Raw genomic sequence first — 25031 nt, forward strand, 5'->3', positions numbered from 1 at the left:
CATACACACGCACATACGTACACATAAATGAAAGAAAGAACAAGAAAAAGAAAAAGAAATAGAAAACAGGGAGTTTACGTGCCGTAGTCAACACGAAATGCTTCTTCCATCTTCTTCTTCTTCTTCTTCTTCTTCTATTCAATTTTCTCCTGAACGAGAAAACTCGTCGAAACCTTTTGGCTTCGTCCTAAAGGACGTTTATTTTACGCTCAAACTGTTACGTATTTTCCTTTGTCCTTTTACATACTCAGAATAAAGGATTAAACGATCCCACTTAATTACCTTAACCCTTTAAAAGAGCTTTACACAATGTTGCTACTACTGCACTGTCCTTTTTGTTGTTGTTGTTTTTGTTACACTACTGTTACTGACACATACTTCTCTCTCTCTCTCTCTCTCTCTCTCTCTCTCTCTTTCTCTCTCTTTCTCTTTTTCTCTTTCTTTTACATGCTAGTAAAAATATTTTCAAACCAGTAAACCCACAAATTAATTAGAGCACACGATAAAAGAGATTCATCAAAATCCGTTCCTTCAACAAATGCCTTTTTTTTTTTTTTTCTTTCCATTCTCGATTGCCAAATCGATCATTCTCATTCCTTTTAACGAACCTTAACGAACATTAACGAACTACGATCGATCGATTCTTTTCCAAACGAACCGAGATTATCCTTCAATTTCTTTCCTTTTTTTTCTTTTTTCTTTTTTCCATCTCATTCACTTTTTATCAACGAGAGTTTTAGTACTTGTTTTCTTGATTAAATCCCTATTTCGTTTCTCGTTAAACAACCAATATAGAAATCTCCACCAGTAGCTTCGATAACGATAAACAAAGTATATTTCTATGTATATTTGTGTGTGTATGAGAGAGAGCTAGAGAGAGAGATAAAAAGAACATCATAACGTAGATCTCATGCACTTTCATATTTTTGTTTATTCGTTGCATTTCGAATTATGGAAAATCAATTGTTTACTCAACGAAATGAACGTTGACATTTTCTTTCTCTCTCTCTCTCTCTCTTATTTTGGTGCATGCAAAAGAGAGGAAACATTTCCAAATATTAAATGTAACTGTACGAAGTTTCAAACTTACGGAATATCCTCTTTCATTATCATTCATAATTATTTTCAAAACTGTTTAACGATGATCATTAAAATATTTTAAAGTTAATGAGAGAAAAAGAGAGAGAGAGAGAGAGAGAGAGAGAGAGATGGAAACTGTAATGGGAATATTCAATCCATTTTTGTTCTTTTTCAACTCTTTACACAATTGAGAAATACTTTCTGTTTTATCTGCGAGAATAATACGAGACAGGATCTTTGCATTAGCATATTTAAAACTCACTTCATTTTATCGTCTACCTGAAAATCAACCTTTTCTTTCTCTCTCTATCTAACACACCTGCAAACTCTTTCAACTTTTACTTTCTTTTTATTTTTTTTTGGAATTGAATGCGTTGAGCGCCACGTCAGTCATCGGTGGTTGACACCAGACTTTCCATTTAGATTGCAACCCTGACGCAACCCTGACGGGAATTTCCCTGAGAATACGCGTGACACTCAACGTGTTATTAATGAACAATCAAGTAATTAGATGATTCGTAAAGTCGTATCGTTTTTTGCTGACACATTAATGAATTTCATTAATTGATGCAAACCAACAAATAGTAACACATGAGATCGATGAGAGGTGATAAATTGATCAAATTCAATTATTTATGACCACTTGAATGGTTTAGGTTTAACCTAACCGAAGCAAAAGAAACTTTCGACTTTCCGAATCACCTAATAAATATTTGCACGCTTCTTTTTTTTTTTTTTTTTTTTTATCAAATGGGAAAAAATGTTTTTTTGTTTGACTGTATTTTGTTTTTTATTTTCTAGATCCAGTACCGGAAGCTTGCAACAGTGTGATAGCTTCAAGCGTATCCGCTAGTGGAACTGATCGACTTATTTATCGAACGAATCAACAAGATATTCTACTTTTATCAATGGCCACAGTTACGTCCATCTGGACGATTATACTTTTACGAGTAGCGAATGGTTAAACTGATTATTATTAATTTTCTTATCATCAAACTCTTCTAAAATCTCTCTCTTCTTACTATTAGCTCACAAAGTTTTATTACAATTGATACCAATTATTTTCTTATTTTTTTTCTTTATATTAATTTTTTTTGTTTTTTTTTGTCTTTTGTCTTTTCAATATGTTCATCCCTTTCTCATTTCTTTTTCCTTGTTTTTTTTTTTTTCTTATTTCAAATAACCCAGATAAAAAACTGAGAGTACGAAAGTTTTCACTTCGCGAGGGAGATGTTGTTGGAAAAAAAATTTGGAAAAAATAAAAATACTAATGAGATGAAAAGAGACAGATATATATATATATAAGAAAGAAAGAAAAAGGATTTTTTTTATTTCGTAGGTCAAAATCTTTTTATCCCCCCACTTTCTCGCGAAAGATCGAAAAAAAAAATAATAGAAAAACAAAACCTGCGAGCTTTTCTCCTTCGCGAGTTTCTCTTTGATGTTTAAAAAAAAAAAAAAAAAAGAAAAGAAAAGAAAAAAGAAAAAAGAAAACAGAAAGAGTATCATCTCTTGTTGTTTATTTTTGTTCTCTGCCTGCCTGCTGCGCGTGTACTGTTATATGTGCGTACGTATGTGTGCGTGCGTGTGTATGTATGTAAGTTAATAAAATATTAAATATAAACAAATAATATAATGTGAGAAAGCCTTGTGCGGCCTAGAAATGAACTTTTGATCGAGCGTTTAAAACTATGTCGAGCTTTACGAAACTATTATCAAATTAATACTCTACTCCCATAAATACTAAAACCACCACCACCACCACCACCACCAACCACCACCACAACCAATACCAAACTTCACCCTACACCCCCTCCCTTGAAACCGCGAATTTCGCGTGCAACTTCTTGACGATCCTCGGTTGAAAGATTTATGCTAATAAACAATGAATTATTAAATTTACGTTTCATTTTTTTTTTATTTTTTTATTTATTTTATAGCAAACCAAAAAGTTACGTAATAATTAAAAAATATTACTATTATTATTATTATTATTGTTATTATTATTATTATTGATTGAAAGGATATTTGTGTGAATTAAAAAAAAAAAAAAAAAACAAACAAAAGGAAAATATAATATTTGAATCTTTTTTTTAAGTTTCTATCATTTCCTTCATTTTTTATTGTTTTACAGAATTAACAAGAAACAAATGTCGTAAGATTTAAGAAAAATAATAATTAATAAAATGAAAAGATGAGATTAACACGTGTATACAAGTCAGTCAATTAAAAAAAAAAAAAAAAAGAGACAAAGAGAGAGAAAAAGAAAGAGATAGATAATTTCGATCGTCGTTCGTTTCTCGATTATCGATCATTTAACACATATCGAATTAATTCAAACGATTATAAACCGAAGAGAACGTTTCTTACGTGGATAACTGTATAATATTTACATATGTAAATTCACAAGTCCTATGGGTAGCATGAATGAATACTACACTTGTGTATGTCTATGTGTATTGTGTATGTATTATATGTGTGTGTGTGTATTATTTAGCATATGACAGAAAGGTAGGGTGGGAGAAAGATGAAAGATAGACAAGTCAGTTGGTTAACTACAAAATAATGAATACAAAATAAAATGAAGGTCAAAATCTAATCCTTACGCTACTACGAACCACTATAGTGGCCTTCTATAAAATACCGCATATTTTACACATGAGGAACATATGAGGAACATATGAGGTTGCACATCAAATATCCCTACTGTGGATTTGTAATTTTAGTGTTTTGTTTCTTTCAATTTAACCCTTTGAGTGCCATGGACGCATATACGTGTTTTTTATAATATTATAGTAAAATAATTTACTATTTATATTAATTAATTCACATAGAGAAAAACTTTAATTATTAAATATAATTTATCATTAATATAATATAATAATATAAAATATTATAAATTATTATTTATTAATAAATATAATAAAAATATAATTTTAAATATATAATTAAAATCTGGTTAATAATCAATTATTCCATTTCTACAAAAACATTTGAGTTAAAAGTATTCACCACTCAAAGGGTTAAAAACCAAGCAAATTATTCAAAAATACAATGCAGTTTGAATGCTGCACAAATTGCCAGGCTAATCGTCACAATGAAATAAATAAATAAATAAATAAATAAATAAATGAACTTTTGTAAACTAGACAGAAAAATAAGCTTCAGTGTTAAGAAGATCTGACATGTTTTGATGCGATGAGAATCGTTTCCAAGTCATCTCCGATAAGATGAAGATGGAAAAGTTAGAAGTGAAGTGGGTGGGAAAAAGAAGGAGGAGGAACAGGATGAGATGTATGAAGGAAGGGTGGAAGGAAAGGTTGGGGGTGTGAGTGAGGGTGGAGAAAGACCCGTAATCCGTAATACGGCTTGGAAGAAGCCGACAATTTGCTCTAGCGATGCTTCTACTGGCTTCTTCTTCTTCATATTACTAATACTACTGCAACTGGTACTACTATTATTATTATTATTATTATTATTATTACTACTACTACTACTACTACTACTACTTTAACATCACCTCATCCCGTTTTCATATTCCCCTTCTTACCCTTTTTGCACCATTTCTTTCTTATTACTTTCGAATACCTCGAGGAATTCTATTCGTCCTTCTCATTTTCCCTTTCTCTCTCTTTTTTTTTCTGACTTTTTTTTTTTCTTTTATTTGTTTTTTTTTTGTGAGGATGAGGGGGTGAGAAGAAAAAAAAGTCACTGACGTAAACAGGACATATATAACACTGCGTTCGTCCTGCTAGTATATCTTTTGAAATTGAAGGAATAAGTCGAAGAATCTTAAGGGGTGCTGAAAGTGGGGGAAAAAAGTTAGAGAGAAACTGAGAGATAGATGAGAAAAAGAGAGAGAGAGTGAGAGTGAGTGAGAGACAGGAGAGTAGGAGGTGGATGGGAGGGTCGAAAAGTCGACGGTGAAGGCAAGTTAAGAGCAGATTGCTGTCTTTCACGAAACTTAAGGATATATATTCGAAGTAAATGGCACTTGGTTGCTAAGGATTTGAAGCTTACAAAGAACGAAAGATCAAGAAGAAAAAAGGAACGGGGAGAAAAGTGAGTGAAACAGACTATGAGAGTGGAGTAAAATAAAAAAAAGAAAAAGAAAAGAGGAAAAAGAAAGGAAACACCCCCAAAATCCTTGAGTTTATTCATCGTCCTGGAAACAGTCCTCTTTTGTCACAATGCTCTTTACCTTTCATTTACTTTTTCTTTTCTATTATTTTTTTTATTCTCTTTCTCTCTGTCTATCTATCTGTCTATCTGTGTGATTCCACGTTTCTAAAAATTAATCAACGCATTTTTTTCTTCTTCTTCTTCTTCTTTTTTTTTTTATAGAATATTCCTTGAACACCTCTACGTATTTTTTTTTTTTTAAATAATATTTCTGATATTAATTAAAAAGATTTTTTTATCACAATTCATTGGACAATATTTGTTAATAATTATCACATTTTTACAATGCAATATATCAATTCCAAGAATTTTAATTCGAGAATGGACGACGAGAGAACATTGTAAAAACAAATTAGACGAAAAATTAAACGATAATCTTGCGAATGATTAAACAAAAATTATAAATATTGAAATTAAGAAAATATTACAACTATTTATTTAATCATCTGTCAGTCAAGCCGATCGAAAGAAAAAAAATTCTAAAAAGAACAAAACAACCATTTGCACCTTAAAATATCCATCACTTTTCCCACCTTCTACCACCCTTCGTTTCATATTTTAATTTAATTTTCGATTGAAACGATCTCCCCCTCCCCCTTTCATCCTTTCCACGTCCTGATTGATACTACTTATGCTAATTTTGTTTTCTTTAGAAGAGTCTGATAAACTCAAAAAAAAAAAAAAAACAAGAATAAAAAGAAAATAGATAAAACAAGAAACGATTTCTTAGAATTGAAAAAAAAAAAAAAAACTAAAAAACTAAAAAACTCACAGCTTTTATTATTCTTCCGTTTAGAATAGGGGAAAAAAAATCATCGTCGATAGATAAAAAAAGAGATGGTTTATCTCTCTCTCTCTCTCTCTCTCTGATAATAATTTATCAAATATAAATATAAATATAAATATATAAATATAAATATATAAATATAAATAAATAACGCGAGAATATAATAATAAAAAAAATAATAAATAAATTTAACAGAGCTATATACCTAATTAATAAAGTAGATAAGATAAGAATATAAATATACATGTAAATGTACATAAATATTACATATATATATATATATATATATATATATATATATATATATATACAGGATATTTTTCAAAATACATTAACCTAACTTCAATGGTGCTTTTATATGTTGTTTTTTTTCTTCTGTCAAATTATTGAAAATTTCTGATGTTACGTGAGTTTCATAAAAACTATTCAAAGTTATGATAGCAATTTCCAAATGGTTATAATCATAAATCTTTTAATTCGTTCACAAATACCAACAAGGTATAAATAAAAATCCCATCACAATAAAAATGGGATAAAAAAATTGACTTGTTGTAAATGCTCGAGAGTAAACAAATCAATAAAGTTACATGAATTAAACATGAAAGAGATTAAAAAGAAAACATTATTATTCTAAAACAAGATTCATTTTGATTATAACATTGTATCTAATTTTTATTTTATTTTTGTTTATTATATTTTTAGAATATTAAAAACAAAAACCACCTTACCATTTTGAAGTAATGTTAATGTTTTTTTAAATACCCTGTATACTTATATTTATACACACACACATATATATATATACATATATATAAATACGTAAGTATGGTATGTGAGTGAAAATGAATTATCTATCATTGTAATTTATCAAATAACGTCAGACAAATGAGACGACATTAGGTGTAGGATTTAGACGCTAAAAAAAAGACATCGGTGTAGTAATTTTTACGCTTTACGACGATTTAGGTCAAAACAGCGATTTTAGATAGAAATAATAAAAAAGAAGAAAAAGAAGAAGAAGAAGAAAAATGATAGGAGACAGAAAAACAAACAAACAAAAAAGAAAATTCAATACGTCGAGAGGAACGTGTTCCGTGCCCAGAGCGGACACGTTGTAAAAATTAATTTAAAAAGAATTAAAAAAAAAAAAAAGGGGTAATAATATAGTTAGAAAAAATTATATATATATAAAAAAAAGGACAAAGAGTTAAAAAAGATTGTCCCTAGATATTCATATATTATTTTGCAATATTTAAATACACCCACACACTATTATTATTTTTAAATGAAATTTCTATTTTATTTTTAATTCGTTTTGTAATTGTACGAATTTTATTTTTAATGTAAACTTTTCTAAATCTTTTTTTTTTTTTTTTTTTTAAATTCAACGAGTCAATTAACAAATCATTATTCTTACTTATTGTTAATATTTTTTATTTATTTTTTAATTCATAATAACAATTCGAAATTGTGCATTTTGTTACTCAATGATTTTGCATATTTTACAAATCTATGAACAAATTATTTTTACGTTTAACTCGAATTAATATTTAACTTTTTTTATTATTATTATTATATTTTGTGTATTAGTTCTTCTCTTATTTTATTTCATGTATTTAAAAAAAAAAAAAGAAAAATAATAATATCGATTTAGAAAAAAGTACAGTCATTAAATTCAAGAACGTGATCATAATTTTCCTGAAAAAAAAAAAAGGGAAGATAACGATCATTCGTTTTCTCTATCTCTCTTTCCCTCTCTCTCTCTCTCTCTTTCTTTCTTGTAGGGGTTGTTACGAAGATGATGGAGTTGAAATCAACTTACAATTCATTGCGTAATTCCATGTGGCATGTAACCCACGAAACATTGCTAGGAGATGTAATCACGAAACGAGATACATGCCACGAATTGTACCGTCTCGCGACGAACAAAGCGCATCGAAACGTGAATCTTCCATTTGGTACATATCATCCTCACATATATACTTACAAACACGTGTAACACGGTTTATATAATATACTGAAATCTACGTATATACATAGTATATAAATAAATATATATATATTAATAAAAAATAGAAGAGAACAAAGAAGAAGAAGAAGAAGAAGAAGAATGTTAATCGTGTCGTATAAGTGTGCATGAATAATAAATAAAAAAAAAAAATAACAGAAACAATTATTAATAGTTGTAATATAATCGAGAATAAAGCAATTTAAAAAGAGAGAAATAGAAAAAAAAAAAGAAAAAACATGTGTGCAAATCACACGTGTTAGAAGTGAAATCTTCAAAAAAAAAAAAAAAAAAAAAACTAACTTTCGAGAGAATTAGACGAATACAAAATATCTGCTGTAGGATAATAATTGTATTCTCTTTGTATTTAATATCGCGGCCGTTTCATCGTTTCCCACCGCTCCGTTACATAGCCGCCTACCGATCCGTTACATTTTTTTTCAAATGACACCCATTCTAACGAAGTTTTCACATGAAAAATAAAAGAAACACCGCACACGTGAAACAATTCGAAGAGCAAATGATCGAATTTAAATGAAACGAAATGAAAGATAAAAATCTCAGTTGGAGTAGGGGGGAATAATGGTATCAGATAAAATATATTTTCTATAATATCGTTGTACACCCAACGAAGGATAGCAAAAGCAAAAGAAGACAAAAAAAATAGAAACTTTATTAAAAGTACTACGAAATGGTTATGGCTATTTTTTCTTGCTTTCTTTCTTTTAACTTTACTAAACGAGAGTTCACAGTTATTAAAAAAAAAAAGAAATTTGTTTTATCGAAAGAGTTCAACGCACATGAGAGTTAAATAATTTGAATAATAATAATAAATAAATAAAAAAAGAAGAAGAAGAAGAAGAAGTGTTCGATCGAGGATCACATTTTTCTATGGTTGCACGATTCATTTATAAATAAATACATTTAAAAAAAAAATCTATACTCGATAGTCAATAAAAAGACCACCGACCAATTGTATAACACGCGTATTATATAATCATCGATCTTATCGGCCTATTTTAATAAATAAATTCTACCTAATATACGTAGTACACATAATACACATAAAACACACACACACACACCAAAAAAAAAAAAATAATAAAAACCAATTTAACAATCCTCATAAATGCATTCAACAATTTTAAATCTAATCGAGAGCTAATCGAACACTAAACAAATAAAATTATTAAACAAAAGTCACGTGTAAAAAAAAAAAAAATATAAAAAACATACTAATCAATGTATCTTTAAGCTCAACGATTAAATATTATCTAATTAAATTCTTAAAAAAGAAAAAAGAAAAAAAAAGGAAAACGTGAGGCACACATTTAAACTCGTTTTTGAGGGAGGAGAATTCCATAGAATAGAAAAAGGGGGTGGTAGTATGTAGGCGTATAGGTGAACGGTAGGATATTAGGATAAGGAAAGAGGGTGAGTAGGAGGAGGAAGGAGAGAGGAGGAGGAGGAGGAGGAGGGGTTGGATCACAAAGGCACGACCTCATTTCCGCCGGCGACATTGTCGATCCGGAAGCGGATGTTCGCGAGTGTTGGCTTTGCCTTGTCTCTTCGAGGTCCTCTCTTTAGCTGCTCCTGTTACACACACACATACACTTATATATGTATATACATGAATACATGTATTTATATATGTATGTACAGGAGAATGAGTAGTAAATCGTAACCATCTCGCAAGTAGCGATCTGCTAAAGTTACAAAGCAACGTAGGACTAATTGTACGTAGCTTCAAACCAAGTGTCTATTAGAAATTAGTGGAAAACAGTTTAGGTGTATATTTAACATGAATAGAAAGAGAAAGATAGAAAGAGAAAGAGATATGACAGATAATGGTTTGATATTTTGAATTGATAGAAATCAAAAGGAGATCTTCACTTCATTCATATTCATCCTTTGATGATTATATTCTAATTATGAACAGTTTCCTAATCTTAATTTATGATACATGTTAACATTTGTATTTTGAATTATTACCATATTTTATTACAATGACCATGACCTTCTTCTATTCGATCAAAATATTTTTGTTACAAAGCTTAATTAAAAAAATTGTTTATTTCTATTACAATTCTTAGTTTTTATTTCGGTCCGTCAAAGGAATCGTCCTAATTTGATTGGTAGTGTAAAATTTCTTTTTTGTTTGTTATTTTTTTTTAATTTTACATCAATGTAAAAAAAACATTTTTATTACAACGTAGCTATTAGAAATTCTTCAGCAATTTTTTCTACGAAGTCCAATAAAAATTAACTTTTATCTTCTCGCATTTATTGCTTTTCTTTATTATTCTTTTTTTTTTTTTTATATTGTGCCAGTGTGTTCTTAATCGAAGAGAATAATTTTCTGACTTCTACTTGTTCTTTTTTTTCTAATCTTTTTTCTTAACTTGTACTCTTCATTCAATGTCACAAAGTAGTAACGTTTAATAAATTCAACAGGTGACACACACGGGTTTGACTCTTTTCGTTTTTAATCTGACTCATTCGACGTTGATTTCCAATTAAAATTGTTCCTTTCCTTTTCTTCCTGACTAAAATATGTTCGACAGAAATAGAAAATGAAATGAAATGAAAGCAAAAAGAAAAAAGAAAAAATGACGGACAGTTAGACAAATCGATGAACCGAATCGGAAATACCTTTTTTTCCTTAAATAATTTCATATCGACACGACGATGGAATAATAAAATTCTCGGTTAAAAAGTTTAATTAATTCTCGTCTCTTTAAAAAAAAAAAAAAAAAAAAAAAAAGGAAAAATCACAGTGGAAACGGAAAATATTGTAAAATTATTTTAATGTTTTTTTTTCTTTTTTTAATAATTTTCATGGGTCAAGGTTAAACATAATAAATTATATAAATAATAAATATGTAAACCAACATAAAAATTATTTTACAATATTGTCAAACACGTATATGCATTGATAAAATCACCCTGGTAACTTATCAAACGCATATATGCGTCTATAACAACCAAAGGTTTATATTTCAGAAATTTCTCTCACTCATTCAGTGGTGTTTCTCGTCAATGTCAGTTGTTGCTGGTTAGCATCAAAATGTTTCCTCTCTCTCTCTCTCTCTCTCTCTCTCTCTCTCTCTTTCATCGTACGCTTATTTTATCATAGACTCGTGTTACCACACCTGCGTTGGTTGTCGAATGATTTAATGGATCCGTTTTCGTAACGTGAATTTGCTTGCTAGGTTGTTACTTGCTTGCTTGCTTTATCTCAAATGAAACACAGTCAACGATAGTGATGTAACTCGTCAATGACTATAACGATGATGATCAACGAACACACATGACGAATATGTTTCAATGTGACCATCGATAATATGATCATTTTCCCCTCATTCTCAAATTTAGAATTTGTCAATCATTTTTTATCGATCTTTCATCAAATTTGTTTTGTTTTAATTGATTTTTCAAGCAATATCGGTCTAATAATTTTAATTGATTTTTCAAATTTGATCAAAGGGCCTTTTTCTTGTGTATCGATTATTATATATTTGGAATAATTAATATATGAATTATATACATATATATATAAATAGTTGTTTAGTTTTAATTTATTATAATTTTGTTTTAAAAATAAAATAAAAGGAAACTTTGTCGATCACACAGAGTTTCAATGACATTATATTTATTATAAATTAAAATATTAAAATTAATATTATATATTACTATTTACTAATATTATTTAGTTATAATATACATATATATTATTATAGTTTAAAATTTGTTTGAACAAAAATTGGTCGGTGGGATTTTTGTCGATTAAAATCGAAAATAGATAAACGATATACGTAAGTTAATAAAGAAAAATGTTTAATAATTAAAACGAAAGATTAATAATTTTTATTCGATCGACAAAGATCTCGAATATTTGAATATACAAAAAAATAAAATGAATTGTTATTCGAACTAAGCAAAAAAAAAAAAAAAGAAATACAAGTAAGAGAGGATGTATTAATTAATTAATTAATTAATTAATAAGAAATGTTAAATTTTAATGATCAAACCTTTAAGAAATTGGAACACCTGACAGACCAAAGTGTCTGTTATAAAACCGATTACAGATCCGATGATATCGAAAATAAACGAAGGGTTATTTAAAGAAAACTTGTGTGTGTGTGAAATAAATTAAAAGAAAGAAGAAGAAGAAGAAGAATTTAGGACAAACTTAGAGTATTAATGACGTGAGGTCACGATGTCGGATTTATTTATAAAAATAGATGGTCAAAATGTATAAATGTGATATGTCAAAGTTACGATCTGATTCAACACGATTCTAAAATATTTTTCCAATATTTTTTAGTAGGTTATTTACTGACAAAAGGAATTAGGAAACATTGGTCAATTAAAAAATCGAATTTATCTACAATAATGAAATTAAAATAATAAATTTAAATTATTTTTCATTTGTTGGGAAAATAATAATAATAAAAAATAAGATGGAATAATATTTTTGATATTTATAGTTTCTTTTTCTTTATTTAAGTTTTCTTCATTTTTTTTTTATTATTCGCGTATTTTAATATTTGAAAAAAAATTCAGGCAAAGTTTCGATTTTTTTGTTTCTTTTTACTACGTTCATGAAGAATTAATATCCATTCGAGAATTCGCAAAAGTAAAAAAAAAGTTTTAAAGGAAGAACCTTATTTCAATTTACAACAACTATAAAAGCCTATTACCCTTCTTTTTGTTTTTTTTTCTTGTTCTTTTTGTCTACCTGAAAATTGAAATTATCCCCTGTGTTTTCGTAAAATAACACGAACATAAATTTCTTAGTCTTCTTTCCTTTTCGACGTAATTCCCCAGTTTCGTTATCTTTTACTAGCACGTAGATTATCACGGAAAATATCTAGAAAATCATGACGATTTATTATCTCGATTTTTTTTCTTTTATTTTTTTTTTTATTTTTTTTTTTTATAACATCTCAATTTCAACGAGAAAATCTTTTCTAAAAATAATACAATTTATCATAGAAAAATACAAAAATTTCATTTCATGATCGTTGAAATTAGACTCTGATAAATAAAACAAAAATTAATTTGAAAATTTTAAATTTATTCTTATAATATAAGAAAAATATAAACATTCTAGTAAAAATAATAATTTCAAACTGGTTTTATCTTTATGGAGAATAATTTCTTTATGGTGATTGTACGTAATAGAAAAAAATTGAGATATCAACAGCCTAACGATGAGTTCAATTTTAATAAAATCAATTTTCTTTTTTTTTTCGTGAAAAAATCCATACACGAATAAAATAAAAATCTGAAGTTATTTGGAGACGATTTTTATTATCCAAAATGTCATACGTCTCTCTTGTATCAAAAAAAAAAAAAAAAAAAACAATTTGAAAATGAAAATAAACAATTGGTCAAACGACAGAGGAGAGACACACCCACCCACACACACATACACATCGTCGTATAGAAAATTGTACGATGATAACAATGAAATTTGATTCGATGATAAAAACGACGTTCCTCCTACAATGACATTGGAGTACTAAATTGTACTCTCAATTTTTTAGAAAAATATATCATTGATCAAATAAAGTAAAATATAAAGAAAAGATAAAATAAGATAAGATAAAATGATATAAAATAATAATAAATAAGATAAACAAGTATACATATAAATAAATAAATAAATAAATAAATAAAACCACACGCATTAAAAAAAAAAAACACACACACACCCCTTATATAAATATATATAAATAAATAAATAAATAAAAATGCATACATATACGCTCTTATATAGATATATATATATATTTTTTTTGTTAATGCAAAAATGATATTTAGAAGAGAGAAGAGCTAGAAAAAAATAAAAAAAAAAAATAAATAGGAAGAAACTATCGAAGATACATTAGTGAAACGACTTTAGCGCCTGTTCTTATCTCAAAAAGAATATTTTCGATCACGTACGATCGAAAATGTTAGAAAAAGAGAAAAAGGTAAAGGAAGAAGAAAAAGAAGAAGAAGAAGAAGAAGAAGAAGAAGAAGAAGCCACAGCTGTGCAGGCAATCGTTGTTTTTACGATAACCAGAAGAATTCCTGAAGGTGGAATGTTCCGAATGCTACGACGTGCATCAAAAAAAGAAAAAAGAAGAAAAATAGAAAAAAAAGAAAGAAAAGAAAATGATTAAGATGGAAAAGAAAGAAAAAAAATTCTATTAATCCGAATAAATTGAATAATTTCAATATAAATATAAAAAAATATTGATAAATATATAAATATTAATAATAGTATATATATAAATATGGTAGGGAATTATTTATAATTATTATATTTTTCAATATTTTTCAATGTGCTAAACGTAATAATATATATATATATAGTTTAAATTTAAACGCATACATATACACTATCGATTTGTATATATATATAAGTGTGTCAATGTATGTAATCTGTGATGTGCTTTATACGATGTTGCGTGATATCTACTACGATGTTGGTGGTTGTATCGAATGTTCGTGATTGCTTTTTTGCAAAAAAAAAAAAAAAAAAAAAAGAAAAAAAAATACGAACGAAGCAAGGTAACTTTTGCTACGAAAAAATCTTTGACCCACTTTTTTTCGTTCTTTTCGATCCGATTTGTGGAAAAATAATCCTAACGAATTTGTCTTTCCATTTCATAACTTTATTTTCACTTTTCTTTATAATTGTACGTCTTTGTTAACAAATTAAAGAAAAAACAGATCAAAATTGTTTTTTTATATTGACTCACGAATGTAACAAATATTATTTTAATGTAATTTCAAACAAAAAAAAAAAAAAAAAACAACTTGATTGAACAACTTGCAGAACAAAACGAAAATTGCAAAAGAAAAAAAATGACTAATTAATTTAGCATATCATTGAAATATATTTAATTATCTCGAAAATAAAGTTATTAAAATATTGTTTAAATATAAAAAAAAAAAAAAAGAAACAAAAAGTTAGCAAAACGAAATATAAATTCATTCGTTAATAGTTGGTCTACTTGAAACGAAAAAGTAATTTGGGTCGAACATTTTAGTTTTGCGATCGGTACAGTAATAATATTCTACGAAAGTTTTAGAGAATAAAAAAAGAGAATATGAGAGAGTATGTGTGTGTGTGTGTGTGTGTGAGAGAGAGAGAGAGAGAAAAAGAAAGAGAGAAAGAGATACCGGACAATCATCGTGGTACGTAGTTTCTCATCTGACCCGTAAATTCTTAATTATGAGGTGTGCGATCAATTTTCGTAATGGTGGTAGATAAATTTCGTTCGGCCTCTCTGTGCGCTTGCTTCACACAAATACGAAATAATTCATTAATTAATATCTAATCTATCCGCGCTTGCTATAGCATCAACCGGATATATTAGATCTGAGTACAGTTTGATATGATAGCACCAACTAAATTTACTATCCTACCTGTATCATTTTGATTAAATCATATATTTGATCTTTTTACCGTTTTTCAAGAATTTTTTTTTAAGTTAAACAACGAATACTACATTTTAGAATTTAAAAAGAAACTACTCAATGTTATATCTTACTTTTTTTTTAATTTATTTTATTATTCAACATTTAGGCCTTCCAATTGTTTTTTTTTTTTTTGTTTAAACTGCATTGAACATTAAATTCCTGTATTGTTATATATAATGTTATTTTTAAATAACTTTTTTTTTTTAATATATTTATATTATATTTATTAATAGAAACTATTAGATAATATTTCTATATAAATTCTAAATTTCGTTCATATTTTTATAAATAAAAATTTACTTAGACACCACGTTAATAAAATCAATCATATCGATGAAAGATAATCAAATTTATATTGACGATTATTCGATTATAATTTATGAAATTATTTGGTAATTTATTTATTAACATTTTTCTTTAAATTACAATTTTAATTTGCTTATTTTATTTGATACAAATCTTGTTTTTTAAATCAGATAGAATTTTCTACTCCATCGATTGTAATTTTCTCTAAACCCACCACCCAACCACCCTCTTTTAACGTTCACAACACGTCTACACGCATACACGCATGCACGCGTTCACGTGTGTAGAATAATTAGCACCTGATAATACAATGATACAAAGTTACCGATGAATTTTTCGATTGTTACATTCCACTATTAAGAAATAATCAATAATATTATATAGATGAGAGTATAACGTCCTAACGTGATAAATACATAAATGATCTTCCTAACAAAAAAAAAAAAAAAAAAAAACAAAAAGAAACAAAACAAAAAAAGAAAAGATTTTTCAAATATATCTACTACTATTAATATTATTACGTTGAGGCGCTATAATCTAAAATTATGTTTGATAAAATTATGCGCTAAAAATATTTGGTCGAACGGATTGTTCATCATGTATGCTACAAAAAAAAAAAAACAACAATAATATCGATACAATTTTTTCCATCGATTGATAAATCAATTATTATGTGAGAATAAAATTACGTACTGGTAAAAAACCGAGCTTGAAACAATTTATGATAATGTAAAAACTATTTAAAAAAATGTCACTATAAATGTTTTATTTAAACAATCGTGTATCGTAGAGAATAGATGAACAAATGAAAACACGTTGATTGAAATGAATTGACGATTAGATTTAAAAAAAAAAAAAAACAGATTAATAAATAAAAAAAACAAAAGAGTTTGGTCCAAACAACATTTTCAGGATAAATGACACAAATTAACGATTGATCGAAGGAAGGTGTGGTATTATGTGCCATAAATCTTCTTTTAGCATCCTATGAAGAAGAAAACAAAACAAAATAAAACTTAAAAAAAAATAAAAAAATCAATTCAGATTCCTAAATCGTGAATGATAAGAACATCACGATAGATAGTGTTCCTCACGACTCCTTCTTTACGAAGTCAATGTAGATTTACAGTAAACAAACAAAGGTGTTTAGTAATATGTGAGATTCATTTCAGAATGATAAACAACGGGATCATAATAAAAATACAAACTGAGGATAATCATTTTGATAATTCATTTTCTATCAATGGATTATTGAAAAACAACCAAAAAACACACACAAAAGTTGCAATAATTTTCAAACAATGACATCCTACATGAAGAATCTTTTTATAAAAAAAAGAAAAAAACATTTCATATGTTTACTCTCTTGAAATTAATCTCTTATACTACGAAACACACCATGTACATATACAATGGATGTACATATGCAATAGGACAAATAAATTATGCGATTAACCCCTTAATGCAAACAACGAGATTAATAAATCTGCTTATCATGCCTCGTTATAAATTTACTATGACAACAATATATTATTCAAACCAGTTTTCTTAATAATAATAATAATAATAATAATAATAATAATAATAATAATAATAATAATAATAATAATAATAATAATAAACTTAACAATATCTCACAAGGCCTCTTTTAAGTTCAATTAATTCCCATAAACATTTTTAATAATCAATCACATTTTGGTTAAACATTTTTCCAAAAATATATTAATAATAATCTAACAAGGCCTCTTCACGCTCGAAAAAAAAAATATACTCGTGAAAATAATACTAAATAATAAAATGTTATTATGTAAAAAGTAAAAAAAAAAAAAAAGGAAAAATAATTTGGTAGTGAGATAAAAATGGTTTTTGTGAGCCTTGAACGTATCGTGACGTGTATTAAATGTGAAAGATACTAAATAAAAAAAGAAAAAATATATATATATATATATATACATATATACCATACATACGTAAATGCATGCATACATACATGAATACAAAAAAAAACATACATACATACATACATACACGGAAAAGTAAACGCTTATATGTGTGGTGTATGCGAGAAGAGTATAAACGACGAAATGGGTTTGGGTTGGTTTACCGTGAGTAGTAAGAAACAAAACTAACCTTTTTTTTCTTTTTTTCAAATGGAAAAACGTATTGCTCTTTTATTACGATAAAACCATCAACCATCCTTGTCGATGGATCAAACAAAAACAAAAAAAAGAAAATAACACTGTACATAAAAATGCACCTTTGAGCTACCTAAGCGCAAATATATGATACACCCCTGGTGATTTATCTAATAAACCCCGTTCGATACATACACCTAATGTATAATAAAAATAAATCTATAAATATATAAATCATTATCAGAATTTACAAGAGTAGTATATTCTCTCTTTTTTTAGCGCGAGATCAAATTTTCTGTTTATTCTTCTATTTTATATTTAAAAAAGAAAAAGAAAAAAAAATAACCAAAAACAAAAAAAAGGAAAATATATTTTTAGCTGGAAGGTTTTTTTTTTTGAATGTTTGTTTGAACGAGAGTCTCCAGTTTGAACATTTCTTTCCCATTTTTATTCTTTTTTATTTTTTTATTTTATACGTTTACATTGTTACTCGACCGAACATTTTTCGAAAATTCTTCTTTTTTTTTTTTTTCTACGTACAACATTATTTTTTATTCTTTTATCCTACAGACATACACACACTGTTGAACTTTTATTAGAAGAGAAAACGTATCGAGAAACAAATACAAGCAAACATTTCGTTAATTATCGCGATATTCTCGATGATCAAAATGAAAAATATAATAAAACTTTTATTATATTTGTTTTTCTCATTATATTTTATTCATTCATTCTCATTAGCGTGTTTTCTCTAATTTATTATTGATATTTTTATTTTTTTATAAATTCCTATTCTAATACAAATGACGATGTTTCTTTTATTAAATATTGTTTTATTTTTTTTATATTAGGTATGCTACCTCATTGTTATGAATTTTTGAATACAACCAAAATAGTTCGGTGCTTATATAAATATATATGCATGTGTGTATTATATGCACATGTATGCATATATACATATATAGATATATATATATATATTCGCTTTGGCACGGAATCTGTTTCATTCGAGCCAGAAAACAAAGTTCTCCTAAGTTGTTCGGCATTCCAATTTCTAACTTTTATTCATATACCTAGCTCGTTTCACAAGCTCAAAGTTTAATCATACCCCCGGTAGTACGGTAAATACGTATATGTCATCATCATTTTTTTATTTTAATCAACTCCAAAAAATCAAACTTTTTCCCCCTGAATCCGTGAAATAAAAAAAAAAAAAAAAAAACACATCACCCAAAAAAAGAAAATAAAAAGATTTGAGAATATTCGTATGCGACGTCGTTTTTAACATGACACGAAAATATTTTAAAGAGTTTTTTCTTTTTTTTTTTTTTAATGGAAAGTAAAAGTTGAGTAACAGAAAATTGTAAAAGAGGAAAATTAATACGTTTTGTCGAGAGAATATAATCATTGATTTTCATTCGCTTTTAAGTTGTGCAAACATAAGAGTTACGGTTATTCTCTAGTAACTTTGGTAAAGTTCTATTCTGCTAGTAAACGTTTGTTGCTTGTACGAAAAATACCAAAGTAAGTTAGCGTGATTATGAACTTTGAACGATATTAAGTACTGCGTGAATCGTAAACCTGTCCAATTCTGTTGAAGCTTTAGCAAACACGCAAGAGAAGTTATGTTAGATTTATTTATAGTCTTAGAAAATCGTTTACTTCTTTACAAACTATAATACTATTATCAAGTTAAATTTTTCAAGTAAGAGAAAGAGAAGATGAAAAAGGGAATATAATAATTACAAATTCTACGTAATTATTTTAATAGAGAAGACAAGTATTATCAAACGAGACGAGACTATTATTTATGCTTTTTAATAGCTTGCCTTGGCTTGACTTTTATTTTTAAATTAAAAAAAAAAAAAAGAGAAAAAAGAAATTTTATAGATACGCCATCGTTAAAACTAACTCGATGTCCGAATCGCGATTTTTTGTGCTATTAAAGAAAAAAAATTACGATTGTAAAAAAGAAACTAAGAACTTAAAAGTGAAGAACCAATGAGACGATAGAATAGATACAAAACAATTTCTACCAATACATATACACACATACAAACAAACGCATATAAACGTACATATGTACTATTATACAAGTGTATAAAAAACAAGGTTCACACAATTAGGGACCGAATTGTTTCCTCATGGTATGTGAAAAACAACAAATATAAAATGAATCGATACGAGATGACGATAAAATAATAAATAAATAAATAAATAAATAAATAAATAAATAAAGAATGTACGATAGATCGATTAGTTTCGATCGATTAACAAAAATTCCAGTCAATGTGATAGACAATCTATTAAAAAAAAAAAAAAAGAAGAATAAAAAAAGAAAAAAAAAAGCGTATGACGATAGGATAGTTCAAACTCACGAAGGAGTTTTGTTGTTTTGTTTTTTTTTTTTCAACACGAAGGGGTTGGTTGGTGGAGTTTGACAAGTAATAAGTCTCTCCTATATAAAAAAAAAAAAAAAAAAAGAAAGAAAAAAGAAAAACACAAGAGTGATTTTAAACGATGAAAAAATAATAAAGAATATTCTTTAGCGAGCACGTTTACATAGAGTGAAGTGTTAAAGGGTTTAAGGGTGGGTGAGAAGGACTGTTGTAAGGGTGGGTAGTTTACTTGCTGTTACTGCTGCTTTTGATCATCAGCACGAGCACGAGATCGCGAGATGATAAAAAAAAAAAAAAAAAAGAAAAAAAAACAAAGAAAAATTTCCCCTGAGAAAAAGAAAGGGTGTAAAAAGGGGGTAAGCTTGTTTCAATACTCTTAACCCTTCCCTTTTTAAATCTCGAGTAGCAAGAAAAAATAAAATAATAAAAAGAAAAAAAAGAAAAAAAAATATATATATATAAAACTAGAGACTCGCGCTTTACTTTCAAAATCTTTTTTAACAGCCACGTCACAACATACAGTTCTCCCTCCCTCCCCCTCCCTAACTCTCTTTACATAGAAAGATTACACATATATAAATGTGTAAAAATATAAGAAGATAAAATATATTTTGTGTCTAGGATATTTTTATCCTGTAACAACATTCTTGATTCTAAAGGAAAAGATAAACCCTTTTTCTTTTTTGTATTATATTATAATTATTTATTCCAGTTTGTTTCTCTGTAAATTTTTTTTTTTTTATTTTAAGTGTGTTGTATTAAAATTCAAATATTTGATGTGATATTGTTCATAATTTTTTTTTTAAAGTATGGTAGTTTTTTAATTGTACATAACAGTACTGAGAAGTAAGACTCGTATGCATTTTTTATTCTTTTTTTTTTTTATTTCTTTTTTTTTTTTTCTTAGAAATGGCAAGGTGTAAAATAATTTCTGATTTTAAGAAAGTATATTAAATTAGCAAGATGCAATTCGTACCTATTTCTAAATGTGTTTATTGATTTATTTGTATTGATCAAAGCTAGCATAAACTTTCTTACTTATTTGATACTACGAATATATTATAGATTATGATATGAAGTAATTAAGAAAGTTTGTTAAGAAGGTAGGGAGGGTGGGGGGTGGATGTTTCTATCGATGGAGATTAATTTTACGCTTAACTTAGAAACAGTTTAAACTTTCTTGGTTATTTAACATAATTACGATGAAATGATAAAAGATAAACAGCCTCAAATCTACATTATTTATGGCCCTAAACTATTTATATGATAGAATGAACAAAATAATTATCATTATTATTATTATTATTATTATTATTATTATTATTTATAATATATACATGTATATAAATAAAATATATATATATATATATATATATATATATATATATGTGTGTGTGTGTATATATAATGTATAAATAAATGTATTCTACTTCGACGTAACGTCCAAAAAAATAATAATTAAATAAATAATAATTAAATAAAAGCTTTAAGCATGCATCGGTAGATTTTTATTTTTGCAATGATAGGTTTGCTTTTTCTTATATAAAACAAATAAAAAGTATATATATATTTACGTAATTTTGTTTTCTATGATTTGACAAACTCGATGTGACGCTTTGATCTAATTTAAATTATGGTGGTCCTCGTAGTAGATAAATACTTTGGAACTCGAATCGTACATCAATCCTTTCATTGCAACAAATATTATTCTTTATTATATACAAATATTTATTTGAATAAATTTAATTTGAAATAAAATTACAAAAAAAAAAAAATAGAAGAAAAGCATTTCTCATGTTTTCAAAGCTTGAATTAATATTGTAAGGATGAAAGGATTAAAATGAATAAGAAAATGGAATAAAAGTTCGATGTAGAAAAATTATTAATCAACTAATTTCTATTCCTTTTCTTATCAAACATCGTACGAATCGAATTCTAATGCTAATTCTAACGTAACGAAAAAGAAAAAAAACTAATAAATAAATTAAATAATTAAAAAAAAGAAAGATAAACAATATTTTTCGTAAAAAGTAATCTGTTTCGTTCTTTTTTTTTTTTGCACGAGTATCATGGTCGGGACCATTTCGCGTCACGTACATGTGCCACGTACAATACTTAGTCAATTATCGAAATCGATCGTACTATGTATTACGAAAAAAAAAAAAAGAAGATATTTAGCAAAAAATTAAAAATAAAAACAACAGACAAAAATGTTAAAGAAGGAATGTATATAAAAAAAAAAAAAAAAAACATTTCTTTTTCTTTAATTAAACGAATAATTATCACGGGACTAATGGGAGACACATTTATTTTTTTGTTAATTTATTTTTTTTTACTTCTATTTTTATCTCTCTCTCTCTCTCTCTCTCTCTCTATTTCTCCGTTTTTTTTTCTCTCCATTGGATCCCTGAAATTGTTCCACACCGACGAAGAAAACTAACTAACGATGTGTACACGCATATTTATATCTACACATATGAAAAAAATAATCATATTTATTTTTCTGTTCTTTAAAACTGAAGTTTTTATAAAAATGTATTATTTATATATATAAATAACAAGGTTGCAAGCTTGTTACTTATAATAATGATGCATGACAGATATTACAAAGAGTTTATATATTCTTCGTCGGTATTTTTCTCTTTCTTACATTAGAAGAAAAAACACTATTACACTAAAATGGCATATATTATAATACTATAGAAAGAAAATAAAAAAAAAAATAAAAAACCAAGTAAGAAATCAGAGAGGAAGAAACAGAGGGGAGAAAGATAGACAAAAAGCACCTGATAAGAAGGGTGAATAAAAAAAAACAACAAATCAATAATCTATCGAAACATGTTCCACACTTTTCTTCTACCACCGATCCATAAATGCCGTCAAAAGAAAAAAAAAATAATAAGAAAAAAACAAACTAGGGAATGAATGAACGATAAGAAAAATATAACCAAAAACTATTAATATAAATAATTGATTGGGAAATTTTAAGATCCATTTAACTTCTCAGAATTTTCTATACGCTCAACAAAAAATTATAATAATAATAATAATAATAATAATAATAATAATAATAATAATAATAATAATATAAATATAAATAATAATAATAATTAATAATAATGATAATATACGAATTTACGAGAAAACTATAACAATTAATCGATAGATCTAATTCTGTGCGTGTGTGTAAATCTATTAAATGTATGTACGTGTGTATATGCATATTCTTTTGTGTGTGTGTATGGTACGGGTATGTATGTTTGTGTATGATTAAAAAAAAAAATAATAAAAAAGATAAAAATGCGTGTAATAGTAGTCAATGAAAAAAAAAAAAGGCGTCACATTTGTATAATAAATAATATATAGAATGATTAATAAACGAACGTGCGAACTAATAAAACTATTGTTAGAAGTATGCATGCATGCATGATCGATAAAATAAAAATGAAAAAAAAAATATATATATATATATAAATAAAACGACTAAACGATAATATAAATTGTTTCAAGATAGAAATTTTGAAGTTTGACGGTGCATCATCACCACTGATGGTGAGAGTGCACTGCAACCGCTTGTATCAAAGTAGAACCGTTACTAAAAATTGAAAAAGAAAATATCCAAGAAAGTAAGAAAATGAATTTGATAAGAGAAAAAGAAAGAGAGAGAGAGAGAGAGATAAAGGGGAAGACGGGGGGTATGATAAGTAATATTAAAAGTTAAATTTTGTTGGTTGGTTGAAAATATGGTAAAAAGTTTTTACGATAGATCGAGTTTTAAATATGTAAAGAAAAAAAGAAAAACTGCATATACACGACATACACACGAGTGAAAAAAAAAATTGTTAAACAATAGGAAAACGAATGAGGGAAAATAAGTTTGAGATAGGACCCCATGTGTGTCCAACGTTATGCAAAAAAAAAAATAAGATTCCTCTCTCTAAGAAAAAAAAAAAATGATAAGAAAAGAATTTTGTCAAAAAGAAGAAATGAATTCTTTTCAAAGTTAGAATAATAAAAAAAAAAAAAAAAAATGCATTAGGATTATAATAAGAGAAGTAATATGCGTTTGATGTTATGCAAAGCTAAAAAAAGAGATGGTTTAAATGTAAACACACGTATATATACGTGTATTTCATTCACTTCGCGGTTATTGCTTTTGCTTTTAGTAAGAGTAAAGAATAATAAAAGTTGGAAAATAAAAAGAAAGAGAGACAGAGAAAAAGGTAAAAAAAAAAAAAGATGCGAAGAACCAAAGGTTGGGACGAATAAAAAATAAAATCTAAGAGAGTGAGAGTGAGAAACAAATAAAAAGAAATGGGAAAAAACCCATTTATTGCGTTTAAGTGTTGTTAGGGTTATTATAACACATTAAAAGATAAAAAAAGCAGAATAAGAAAATAAAAAAAGGAAAAAAATAATTACAAGATAAAATAAAAAAAATATATTATATATTATAAATGTTAAACCGTTGTATGTATAATTATTATTATTATTATTATTATTATTATTATTATTATTATTATTATTATTATTATTATTAAGATTACCAAAGATTATAATATAAAAACTAAAAAAGATAAATGAAGCTATGTATAAGAGAGAATATATAATTAATGTAGTTAAACAATAAACGAATGATGACGATGATACGACGA

At 26.7% G+C, this 25031-nt stretch overlaps 1 protein-coding gene across 1 annotated transcript in view; it reads left to right on the forward strand.

Moving 5' to 3' along the window:
* AChE-2 (acetylcholinesterase 2) overlaps window positions 1-23318 on the forward strand; it is a 153027-nt gene extending 129709 nt beyond the window's left edge. The window contains exon 6 of the mRNA XM_015332509.2: window positions 1882-23318. Coding sequence (XP_015187995.1) covers window positions 1882-2045 — 164 coding nt within the window. The 3' untranslated portion in view covers window positions 2046-23318. The remainder of the gene's footprint in view (window positions 1-1881) is intronic.
* Window positions 23319-25031: the final 1713 nt, after the last annotated feature.

This window comes from Polistes dominula, unplaced genomic scaffold (genome assembly GCF_049000335.1).
Source record: "Polistes dominula isolate Pdom_NZ unplaced genomic scaffold, Pdom_raw_medaka contig_25, whole genome shotgun sequence".
Classification (NCBI taxonomy): domain Eukaryota; kingdom Metazoa; phylum Arthropoda; class Insecta; order Hymenoptera; family Vespidae; genus Polistes; species Polistes dominula.